Source organism: Halichoerus grypus, chromosome 9 (genome assembly GCF_964656455.1).
Source record: "Halichoerus grypus chromosome 9, mHalGry1.hap1.1, whole genome shotgun sequence".
NCBI classification, from domain to species: Eukaryota; Metazoa; Chordata; class Mammalia; order Carnivora; family Phocidae; genus Halichoerus; species Halichoerus grypus.
Window position 1 is genome coordinate 114123051 of NC_135720.1, and position 12609 is coordinate 114135659.

General features: G+C 56.1%; 1 protein-coding gene across 3 annotated transcripts in view; it reads left to right on the top strand.

The window, feature by feature from the left end:
* GRM4 (glutamate metabotropic receptor 4) overlaps positions 1–12609 on the top strand; it is a 117931-nt gene that overhangs the window by 8584 nt on the left and 96738 nt on the right. For all 3 annotated transcript variants that reach the window (XM_036115776.2, XM_036115775.2, XM_036115773.2), the window contains exon 2: positions 2485–3379. In XM_036115776.2, coding sequence (XP_035971669.2) covers positions 2861–3379 — 519 coding nt within the window. In that variant the 5' untranslated portion in view covers positions 2485–2860. The remainder of the gene's footprint in view (positions 1–2484; positions 3380–12609) is intronic.

Consider the following 12609-nt stretch of genomic DNA (forward strand, 5'->3'; position numbering starts at 1 on the left):
CCAGTGGCGAGCCCTCACGAAGAATCTGGAAGCCTGAGCAGGGCCCGACTGTCGGAAGCTGCTGTTCGTCGGTCTCCCGGCCTGCGTCGGCCCTGCTCCGGCCTCGGCACCCAGCCTGTCGTGATGCCAACCATCTCTCCGTTTTTCATCCAGGCCGACCAAGCCTGGACCTGCAGGGTGTTCGGGAGGACCCCTGGGCGGGCGCGGGGGGGCGCGGGGGGCCTGCACGGCGCTGTGTGCCTGGGGCGGAGGTCGTTGTGTGAGCGTCGGAGCATCGGCTTCCTCGTCTGTGCGGGAGGGGTGGGAATGCCAGCCGGCTCCTGGGGGTGGGAGCGCCACCCGACAATGTAAGCCACGCGCTTAGTATGGTGCCCTGCACGGCGCAGTACGTTGTCATTGCTCCCCAGGCCTTCCAGCCTTTGGACAAGACAACGCTTCATGGTGCAGGCCCAGAGGGGACTCCTTCCCATCCCTGTCACAACTGAAAATGCCCTGCAGGGGCAGTATGGCCCCCAGACTGCCTCCTCCTCCAACCCCTCTGTCTTAGAGATTTGGGAACCAAGGCCTTTCCAGAGGATGGCAGGGTGGGTACAGGACTGTGGGAGTTGTCCGAGGCTTCTCCAGTTGCTCCTGTCTGAATTGCGGTGCCCTGAGTCCCCCATAGCCCCTCACTCCCCGTGGTCCCTGTGGTCCCCGGGGAAAGCGATCTGATAAACTCAGGCACAGGGAGGTGGAGGTGGAGATGACAGTTCCATCCAGGGGTAGCTGCCCCCTTCCAGCATCATAACAGCTCTTAACTCTCAGCCTTCCCCCAAGCACTGATCCCCCCACCCCCCACTGCTAGCTCACTGGCTCCTGGCTTCATGGGGGACAGTGGGATTAGGAAGCTTTCCTGCAGGCTGCCCCAGGTCTCTCCCCAAGTCCTGCCCCCTCTTGACTTGCTCTGTGACTTTGGCAGGGTTATGGGATGCCTCCGGGCTTCCGGTTCCCCTGAAGAATGGGGTGCCGGGGAATTAGTAGCTGTGTTCTTGGCCTCTGAGGAGCTAATGGGTGAGGGAACATTTGATAAGGGGTCAGAGGTGAGGTGAGGGTTCAGAAGGCGCTTGCCAGAGAAACCCAGGAGTTGAGGCTGGACTCTGGGGTGGTACCCTCTTCCCTCTCCTTTCCCCAGATCTGGAACAGTCAGGGCCTTTGCGGTGGGAATTACAAGTAGGGGACAGGTGGCTCTGAGACCCCTGTTTGGCCTGGATGCAGGGATCACATCTCTAGGAAAACCTCCCAATCCAAACGCAAGCCCTTCTTCTAAATGGCTAGGGAAACTGAGGCATAGGATGGGCACGTGGCTTGCTGGTCTTCATTTGACAAGCCCATCAGGAGGGAAACCTGGGAGTCAGCCCCCCAGCCAATCCCTGACTCAGCTTCTAGCTTTTCTCCCTGTGGCCTTTTAAGTTGAGGGGAGGGAGGTTGCTGCTGGCTTTGAGCGGGAGGCTGGGGCAAGGGAAGGAACCCCAGGGGAAATTAGCCCAAATTAGCAGTGAGAATGAGGAAGAGCTGGTGTTCTCTCCTCTACCCTTGCAGATAAATATTTAATCACAACAACAATAATAATGACAATGATCATAATAATGTGCAGTAGCTCAGGCTGTAACCTGAGCCCCACTCTCAGAGGGAGGAAGGGGGGAGAGAGGAGGAGCAGTGGAGAAATTGAGAGATAAAGACCATGAGAAAGATGGCAGGGAAAGAGGCCAAGCAAATGAAAAGGAGGCTTGCCTTCTTGAGCTTGGAGCCCCTGGGGTTACCCTCTGTCCCGGGGTGGCTGGGCAGCTGGGGTGGAAATGTGAAATTTCATTGCCTGATTCAGGAGGAGGAGTCTGAACCCGGACAGCCCCAGCTTCTTCCTGGCTGCTCACTCTCAGGGTGAGCAGCTCCCAGCTTCGTTTCTTCTGCAGGGGGCCTTGCAGGCTTTCCTTATCCCTGAGTCCCCAAGGAGCCTAAGTGTCTCTTGTTCCAGAGCGGGGAGCTGGGTTCTGCGTGGTGTTTTGCTTCTCACTACCTGTGTGACTTGGGCAAAATGCTCTCCTGCTCTGGGCCTCAGTTTCCTCATCTCTAAAATGGGGTCGGACCCTGTAGAACTGGTTTCTTGCTACTCCTTCATGTAGGTGAGTGTTGAGGAAGACCCCTCTTCCTCCCAAGTCAGTTCCAGGCTGTTCCTGGGGAGTGTGCTCTCTGATGCCCGGATTTCTGACGGCAGTGGGTACAGGCCTTGTGAAATCTTCGAACATGACCTAATTTCTGCCTCAGGCTCTCCCACTTGAACCAAAGTTGAGCAGCAGCTGGGAGAAAACCAAGTTCAGATTTGTGGAGCCTGTGGCGATAACCTCCAGCATCTCCTTCTCTCAGGCTCCTGATGAGAGATCAGAATAGCTAATGTCTTCTTTGGGCTTCTGTTTGATTCTCTCTCTCTCTCTCTCTCTCCCTTCTAAGGTTGGTAGGAGGAAAGCACTGAAGCTGTTTTCTCCTTGATGCCAAGATACGTCAAGCTAGGAGCACTCTCTTTTCACACTCCTCCGTCAAGAACAGGCCTGCAGGACGTGGGGACCGAGACTAGCACTTTGCTTCTCCCTGGCCACTCCCGGCTGCCTGGGAGCATGGCCCGTGTCGGCAACTGAGCACTGCCCGAGTGGCGGGGAGCACCAGCATGGGTTACCCCGTTGGCCGCCCTCAGCCACCCTGCTGCTGAAGCTGCCCTGGAGAGACTTGTGGGAGCTGACCCACCCATGCTCACCCAGGCTGTGGGGCCAGGGGCCTGCCAAGGCTAGGAGTGGGGCCTGCCGTTCATGGGTCTCTAGGGATTTCCGAGATGCCTGGGAAGACAGGCTGGGGCTGGTGGTGGGCCCAGCTGCCTCTTTGCCTGCTCCTTAGCCTTTATGGCCCCTGGGTGCCTTTCTCCCTGGGGAAGCCCAAGGGCCACCCCCACATGAATTCCATCCGCATAGATGGGGACATCACACTGGGGGGCCTGTTCCCAGTGCACGGCCGGGGCTCAGAGGGCAAGGCCTGCGGAGAACTTAAGAAGGAGAAAGGCATCCACCGGCTGGAGGCCATGCTCTTTGCCCTGGATCGCATCAACAATGACCCGGACCTGCTGCCCAACATCACGCTGGGCGCCCGCATTCTGGACACCTGCTCGAGGGACACCCATGCCCTCGAGCAGTCACTGACCTTTGTGCAGGCGCTCATCGAGAAGGATGGCACGGAGGTCCGCTGTGGCAGTGGCGGCCCACCCATCATCACCAAACCTGAACGTGTGGTGGGTGTCATCGGTGCCTCGGGGAGCTCAGTCTCCATCATGGTGGCCAACATCCTTCGCCTCTTCAAGGTTAGTGCCTGGCTGGTTGGCCCCAGAGGTGGTCTTCCGACAACCCCAGCCCTCCACACCCAGGGTGCTGGGCCTGGCTAGTTTCTTTCTCCTCTTCCCTCCAGGACTCTGAGGAAGAGGAAGAGAGTTATTCCCCCCGCCCCCCGGAGCAGTATCTGAGAATTTGGGGGCAGTCCTGTGGTCAGAGCTTAGGTTTAGCGGAGTGAAGATGTCGGGAGGGCCCCAGCTCCATGGTGCTGACCATGGTGCTGAAACAGCACCGCCGCCCGGAGCTCCTTGATCAACTCAGCTCCTCTGTGGGGAATTCTGAACCAAGAGAGGAAAAGGAAGTGCTGGAAAACAACAGAAGGGAGGAGGAGATAGGTGGACAGATATGTAAAAAGACAGATAGATGGATACATAGAAATACAGGTAGACAGAAAAGGACAGAGTCGAAGAGATAGATAGGGAGAATGGAAATACGAATGTTGGAGATTGCCAGAGACATAAAGCAAGACTTTTGTTTTGACATTGTTTTCAAATAATTGCAATTCTCAAGAAAGATATGTTTTTCGTCTAGTAGCTGAGAAAGCCCAGTGTGGCCCTCCCACTCCACCCCAAGACTATGCTTATAAAATGTGTCTTGATTTTTTGGAGGGGGCACTGGGCTACAGCACCTGCAGAGGCTGGACGAGGACAGGGAAAGGGCCTGGCAGGAGCAGGCAGTCTCTGTTTCTCTTGCTCCCTGCCTGGAACCAAGCTTCCCTCGCTCATTTCCTTCCTTCTGCCCTTCTGTCTTGCACACCTTTCTCCCTTTCCTTCTGGAATCCTTCCCCACCCCCTCCTTGCTACCTCCCATCCTCTCTTCCTGGGGCAAGAGCTGCTGATTTGCAATTCAATTGAAGCCAAGTGCTTTGCTAAGCTGCTAAAACAACTGAAAGCTACCGGGTAGAGAGAAAAACATTACAAGCATTTTACCAATAATTATGAGCCGCTCTTCTCTTGGAGCCTGCCTTGTTTGCTCTGTGTGTTTGTGTGTGCTTGTGCTTGTGCTTGTGTGTGTGTGTGTGTAAGGGGTAGGGGTGTGTGTGTTGGGGGGGAGAGAGAGAGAGAGAGAGAGAGGGAGAGAGAATATGCTGGAGGAGGAGGAAGGAATGCACAGAGGAAGCCGCTGGGTCCTTCCTTCACCCTGGTGTCAGGTTCTCAGCCTCTGGAGGTGGCCCCTTCCCTCCTCAAAGTCTCCAGAATTAGGCGCAGTGGGCTGAGAGAGGCTGTCGGGGCCCATGCAGAGTGGGAAGTGCTGAGGCCATTTGCCCAGTCCCATGATACATAGTACTTGGGGGGCATTTCTAGGGGCCTGGGTAGAATTGGGGTTGAATGGTGTAGAAGGCCATCAAGATGGGCAGGGGGGTGGGGGTGGGTGGGAAAGAAAGAGAGTTAGAGTTGTCCTGTCACAGCATGGGGTGGAGGTTGGAACTTTCCGGGGTCATGTGCCATGTGGTTCTCACCTATGGGCCTTCTTCCTGGAGTGCTGGTTTTACATGATGATCGAGATGGAAACACTATCTTAATTTTCAAGCAAATGGATGCATTATGAAGAATGCCAGATTAAGATGAAACAGAAGGCTTGAAGGAAACCTTGCCCTTGCAGTAGACGATCGGAACAACCCCTATGGGGCTGTACTGCCAGACGTCATTCCTCGTAGATGGTTTGGGAACGGGTAGCCTGGTCCAGGTCTCCCACCTGCGCTGTTTTGCACTGAGGAGTGGAGACCCAGAGGGGAGGAGGAAGCAGGGCTCAGCTGCCCAGGCCCTGGCCTGGCGGTGGCTTAGGCTAGCTGAGTCATCGCTTCAGCCCACCTGCCCCAGGCCTGAGAGGTGAGGCCACCTGGGGCCATCAGCAGAGGGGATGAGCCCCAGACTCCTTGTCAGTCTGTCTGGGTGGGGCCTAGACCCCTGTCTTAGAAAAGGCCAAAAGTTTCCTTATTGGAGCTTTTTATTAAACGCTTTCGGTGACTCTGGGTGTTTCAGAAGACAGCCTGATGGGGCCCTCATGGCTGTGACCTCAGTGAGTGACCCCGCCCGCCCCACCATCTCCCAGGGGCGAGCCAGTGCCCACTTCATAGGGAGGTGGAGAGGCTCAATGGAGTGGAGAGGTGTCATGACACAGGGTAAAGGCTCCAAGAATAGGATCCGTGAGCATTAGGACTTAAAGCATGTTCTTGGGAATGTGGCTATTTTGGGGTGAGGCATCCAGTGACCCCACATGGGAGTGCACTTTGACTTCTAGTCCCTCTCTGGTTGGGGAAAGGTCTCTGGTGGGGTGAGGGTGACTCACCAGCCTAGGGGCTCCCAGGTGTTCCTTTATCTCTGCCCATCTGGTCACCTAGGAACATGGCTGAGGCCTCAGTTTCATCTGCGCCTCCTCAAATTGCAGAGAGATGAGGGGGATGGGGCAGGGGGTCAGGAGTCTCCCTGGCTGCACAGAAAGCGCGATGGGACTGGGAGGTAGAGGCCTGGGGAGGAGAAAAGGAATGGGGGGCAGAGGGGGCATGTTGGAAACGGAAGGGCAGGGCAGGGGAGATGGGGAGAGAGCCAGAGGGAGCCAGTCATCTGTGGTCTGCGTTCCCTGGGTTCCTTTTAACAGCGTTAATGTTCCAGGCTGGCGACAAGAAGGCTCCTCAATAATTAAACTGATAGAAATGAGAGGCTGGGTGAGAAACTTAAAAGCCATTTACAGAGGCAAAAACGTTGAACTTTGGTGGTGGTGGCTGGGGGGAGTCGGGAGCAGGAGCCCCTGGCTGGAGAGCATGAGGGAGGGGCGCCCAGGCCGGGGCAGCTCTGGTGTCAAGTGTCTCTCTCAAGGGCACCTCTGCGGCCCCAGCCCCGCTCTGCCACGGCCAGTAAGTGGGGCCTGCTGGGAGCTTCCACCAGAGGCTCTGATTACAGCTCCCCTTCCTCCAAAAGGTGAATTTCCTGTGCGCAGCTCAGAGAGGAGCTCTGGGCTTGGGGGTACAAGACGTGATTTCCTCCCTGGCGAAAGCTAACGGGGTGCTGTCGGGGTCAGGGTGTGAGCAAGACTCAAAACTAGTAGCGCTGGAAGGGGCCAACTCCCCATCATACAGATGTGGAATCTGAGCCCTGATTAATTGTCAGGGCAGGGCTGGAAGTCAGGTCCCCTGCTCCCAGGCCTGACTCCTTCCAGAATGTCTGTCCAAATAAACTGGGTTGGAAAGTGGGACCCAGGCCTTCATGGGGACCAGAAGCCCTGACTCTGGGAAGTCGTGAGTCTGACTTGACAGCTTATATCCCTTACTTCCTGTTCCCATCCTCTTCCTTCATCCTCATTTTGGCTCTCTCTTCCTGGGACGGGGAATATTGATGGGTGTAAAGAACACGTTTTGGAAGAGATCCTAAAGGCCGAGGATGTGGCCTGCACAATACTATGTTGGGACAGCCCGGGTTCTGGAGCCAGTTCGGTCTGGGTTTGAATCTTCTTTCCACCGGACTTCCCTCACCTCCATTCACCCTATAGGTCATTTACACCATAGTGTGAATAAGCCAATAAGATCTTTTCCCGAGAGCCCATTGCTGCGGGGAGAAAGAACATATCAAGTGCCTTGGAAGGAAGCAGTTTTCAAATCCCAGACTTGTAAGAGCGAGAAGGATTCAGAAATCATTGCATTGAGTCCCTCATTCATTTGCAGCAGACAGAAAAGCTGAGGCTTGAAGAAGGGGGTGTGGCTATCCAGCATGGTGGTTAAGAATTTGGATGCTGGGGCCAGATAGTCTTTGCCACTGTGGCTAATGGTTTCTCCTGTTTGTGCCTCTGTTTCCTCATGTGTAAAATGGGGATGAGAACGGCCTCGTAGGCCAGGTGGGAGAATTAAGAGTTAATGTCCAGAGCAGGCCTAGCACGGTGCCTGGCACACAGTCAGCCCGCAGGAAATGTCACTGCACAGCTTGTCGAGGGGCCTGAAATCAGCATGAGAGACTCCATTGATGTGGAAGAGGCTGGAGCGGGTGGGCAGTGACAGACGGTGACCTTTGAGGCTGATCCTGGAGCGGCCCCACCATCTGCTGGGTCTCTCATGTCTTCCTGCAGACTGAGCAGCCTACCTAACTTTCAGAGAATGAGCTATGTCTCACTGTCACACAGTGGGGCATGGGAGGAAGGAGTGGGGTGCAGTGGAGGGAGGGTAGAAGGGGGCAGGCAAGAGAGGGGGCGGAGGGGACACCGGTGAGCGGGGGCGGGGGGGAGGGTGGAGATGGGCAGGTGCCCCAGTTTCCTAGGAGAGGATGGGCCAGGGGCGCTGCTGAGCTATATTATCCCTTCTGTGCACCCCCCTCCCCCGCCTCCCCGCCTGGCAGTGTGATGCTCTTGACCCACGTGGGGCCGTGAGTGCTGTAAAGGTTTGTGGCTCGCTTCTGGAGAAAGCTGCCTGCCTGGTGCTTGGCTCGTTCTACTCCTCAGTGCCTGGCCCAGGACTCTGGGGGAAACTTTGTGGCTTAGATAACACAAGATGTTCTGTTGAGGATGTGGCTTTGTGTCTTCAAACTGTTTTCACTGCACAACCAGGAGGAACTTTCGAGAGAGTCCATCCACCCTCCCAACAGCTTGCCCCAATCCCTTGAAGACAGCTTCATCCTTCCAGCGCCCAGGCCAAAAAACTTGGTGACAGCTTTGACCACCCTTTTTCTACTGTCAGCAAACCCTATAAGGCTTTCCTTTCAGAATGTGTCCTAGATGTGACACCCCCACCCTTCCCACCCCTGGGGCCTCTCCCCCAGACCATTGCAGGAAACTTCTCTTCTTCTCCCTGATTTGGGCCTCTCCACAGCCAAACCTTTGCTCAGGGGCCACAGCGATCTTTCTAAAAGCCAGATGGAATCTACTCACCCCTATTAAACCTTTCATTGGTTTTAGATCAAAATACAAACTTCCAAACTCCTGCCTCTCTGAGAGGCTCTGTGCTACCTGGCACCCTGACCGCATCTTTTGTCTCTCTTGGGTATACTCCACACTCATACCATTTTCCTTATGGTCCTTGATGACACTATTTTCCCCACCACAGGGCCTTTTCACCTGCTGTCCCCTCTATTTCAATGTTCTCCCTTGACTCTATGAGTCTAGATCCTTCTTATTCAAACTTAAGCTTAAATGGACTCCCTTCAGGGAAGCCCCCCCCAATTATTCTGTCTTGTTTCTTCATCTTTCCTTTTATGGCACTCATCACAGTTTGTACTCCTGTCCATACTTCCTCGTTTTCCTGTTTGCTGTTGGCTTCCCCCCTAGACTAGGGGTTAGCGAACTACAGCCCAAGAGCCAAATCTGGCCCACCACCCGTTTTTGTGTGACCCATGAGCTAAGAATAGTATTGGTATTTTAAGTGCTTAAAGAAAAAAATCAAAAGAATCATATGTCACGACACAGGAAAATCATGTGGGATTTAAATTTCGGTGCCCATAAATAAAGTCCTATGCCAGGGCTCGTCTTGATCCTCACAGCAACCCCCGGGGGTACAGTTGTTATCCCCATTGTACAAATGGAGAACTGAGGCCCAGAGAAGCTAAGCAACTCGCCCCAGGTCACACAGCTGGTGTGGTGGAGCCGGAATACAAACCCAGGCTGTTTGGCCCCGAAGCCACCCATTTTGCCAGTCTGTGCTCCTATTGCTTGGCCATCAGATAGACTTGGGTTTTACACCTGGCCTGATACTCACTGTGGGGCCTTTCTGAGCCTCAGTTTACTCACAGGCATGCTGGTATTCACCTGGCAGAGGTGCTAATGTGTACAAAGCCCTTAGTAGGTGGTTAGGGGACGCTGGTGTTACGTGAAGGTTTTTTTTTTTTTTTTTAAAGATTTTATTTATTTATTTGACAGAGAGAGACACAGCGAGAGAGGGAACAGAAGCGGGGGAGTGGGAGAGGGAGAAGCAGGCTTCTCGCCGAGCAGGGAGCCCAACATGGGGCTCGATCCCAGGACCCTGGGATCATGACCTGAGCCAAAGGCAGACGCTTAATGGCTGAGCCACCCAGGTGCCCCTACCGGAAGGGTTTTGATAGATGTTAGTGTTTGTGAGGTGCTGGGCCCCTGGAGGGGTGGGGAGGAGTGGGCAGTGGGGCTTGCTGAGGGTGACTATCAGGGGCTGCTTCCTCAGGTGGGGAGCACATAGCCCTTGCTTTTACTGCGTCCCTCTTTCCCCCAAGCACTGGGTGTCCCTCTGTGGTGAGCGTCCCGGAAGGGGGATCTCAAGACATAAGGGTCAGGCTGGAGCCTGCACAGAGAGGGGAGGGAGGTGGGGGGAGGGGACACATGGCACCAGGAAGCAGCTGCAGCCCCAAGGGGGAGGCTGAGAGCCCCCCACCCCTGCGACTACTCCTCTGCCCGTTCTCTCTGTGCCCTCTGAGCTCTGTCCAAACCACCTGGACGTTGCCCATGGTGGAGGGGTCGCCATACAGTCAGATACTGGGGAGACAGAGGTGGCGGGAGGACGGGTGGGTAGGGCTGCTGGGGTAGAGGTTGTGTGGCTTCAGTGGTTCTCAAGCCGGGCTGCTTATCACAGTCCCCCAGGGGAGTTTACTAGAGCATTCAATTCCTCAGCCTCCAGAGGGCTGATGAGACCTGAAGGCCAGGTCTGTGTTTGGACACCTGCCGGGAGGCTTGGTTGACCACCAGACCCAGGTGCTCTGAGTCAGTCTAGTATTCCCCCCCTCCACCTGGCTTCCCCAGAAGGCACCCCGCCCACCCTGCAGTCCTCTCAAGCCTGCTGCCTCCCAGGTGCCCCCCGGGCTTGCAGACCAGCTCTGAACACAGGAGGTTTGGGGGTGGAAGGTGGGATTCTGCTCTGGCGACTGGACTGGCAAACAGGCTCCTTACTGTGAAACTAAAAGGAGGGAGAGGGGCCTCCAGGGCGACTTCCCAGAAATGCCCGGGAGGGAGGCCTGGGGTCTCCTGGAGTCCAGGTAGGAGCTGACAGGGTCCCTGGGCGAGGTGTGGGGCTTTGCGGAGGGGCTGAGGTGGGACTGAACTTGGGGAGGCTCAAGTTCAAGACTGCTGGCATCTCGCTCTCTCTCCTGTCTGGACCTCGGTTTGCCCATCTCTAAAAATTAATTCCCCACCCCAGGAATTCAGATTAATTGGTCTGAGATGGGGCTTGGGTTCCCCAGGTGATACCCACGTGCAGCCCAGGTGAAGAACTACCGCTCTAAGCAACCTTATAAAACAGGACACAAAATGGAGTAAGGCCTAGCCCTGGTGGGCTTCCATGTTTGAGAGGGAAGACAGGCAGTGAACAGGTAAAACAGATAAATATCTCACGGGGAGGGGCAGTTCCCTGCAGAACGAAGCAGGGAAGTCACTAGAGAGGTGAGGGAGAGGGGGACCAATTTAGATGGCATGGTTGGGGGTGGCTTTCCTGAAGAGGGGACATTTGTGCAGAAGCTCGAATAGAGTAAGGGGGGGGGTTGCCCTATGGATATCTGGAGGAAGAGTGTTCTACGTAGAGGGAACAGCAAGTACAAAGGCCCTGGGGCAGGACTTTGCCTAGTTATTGACCTAGGAACTCAAGAGGGAGGACCAAGACAGTCCTGGGGACAGGGAGGGGGGGACCAAGGGGGTTCCAAAACCCACATCCTGATCCTTATTACTGCAAAGCGTGTTGTGGGAGGGGGATCAGCAGGAGTCTGATGGCCTTGGGCAATCCCTGGGCCTTTTAGGACCTCAGTTTCCCTACGTGTAAAATAGGCAAGTGGTCCCTGCACTGTCCTTGTGGAGCCACGGAGGTGATGGGGGAGGATCTATAAGGGCAGAGTCTGAGCGAGAGGCTCATTCTTTCCCTGGGCTCCCATCCTGCTGCCTCGTCCCACCCATGCCCGCACTGTCCCTTTTCCACACCACCCCCCACCCCAGCCTGAGGAAGGAGAGCTGGAGACAGGAGCAAGGCAGGGCCAGCCAGACCGGGAGGTGGCAGGGTGCAGTGGTGAAGGCATGGGCTCCGGGGCCAGATGGCCTGGTTTCAAACCCCTGCTCTGCCATTTATTACCTGGGGGGGGGGGCACCGCTCTGTGCCTCAGTTTCCTTATCTGTGAAATGCCAGAAACCCACATCACAGGGCACTGGGAAGATTACATGAATGCATTGCAAGTGCTCGGGGCAGAACCTAGCATGTAGGCTGCAGATGGCGGCTGAGTGCCTGGTTGTCGCGGGCAGCCAGGAGCACTCACTGGCCTTGGCGGCAGCCACATGGTGGGTAGCTCAGATCTTGGCCCCAGGTCACTCCGCCTCTCTGGACCTCGCTCATCTCATCTGTGAAATGGCAGAATCACATGTACCTTTCAGGGTGAGGATGTGGAATAATGCAGTGAGGAGCTGGTGGTGTGATGGGTGCTCAGTAGGGCTCGGGAATGTTAGTCCTCATCTGCTGACAGAGCATCCAAGAGGGGGCTCAAGGGGGAGGGGGTGTGGTCTGAGCCATGCTGGCTGGGGAGCTGGGCAATGCTGAGGGGCGGATCGCCGGCTTCTGGCAGAGGGATGACTGGTGAGTGTACTGAGTGTCCCCAGTGTGATGGTCCTGGGGCTCCCCTGACCCTCACTGAGAGGTGTGGGGGATGCTGGCATGATCTCCGGCTCCCCACTCAGGGGAGGGCTGTGGGGCCTCTTACCACTGAGGCCTCCCATAGCTCAGGGACCTGCCTTCTGGGTCTCGCTCTGCTGCCAACTCACTGTGTGACCTTGGGAGGAACGAGGGCATTGGATCAGGCGGGCTGACCCCACTCCTCTACCCCGTGACCTCTCCTGCGGAAGGAGCGCTGAGCTTACTCCCCAGTGGTCAGGTTGCCACAGGATTGCCACGGGCCCCGTGACCTTTCTGGTCGTCTCTCCAGTGGAGTCCCGCCTGCCTCAACCCTGCATGTTCTCTGAGCCTGTGCCGTGCTTTCCAAAACCTGCCTCGGGGATTTTCCTGGCTGTGCGCTCCTCCTGGAATGCCCCTCTTGATGTCTGATGGGCAGAGTCAGACTCCTCCTTCAAACACTGACTCAAAATCCAAGACTTTCCTGAGCTTTCAAGGACGGAGGTGATCCTGGGGCACATGGGGCCCTTTGTGTGGCTCTTGTGGGTCTCCCTCAAGTCCATGGGCTTGTCGAGGGCAGGATCGGGCTGGACCCCTCTTGGTCGTCCCCTTCCCCCCAGTGCCAGGCCCGGTCTGTCAGTGCCAGGGAGTTCCACCAGGTGTGGAACCGTGTGAGGG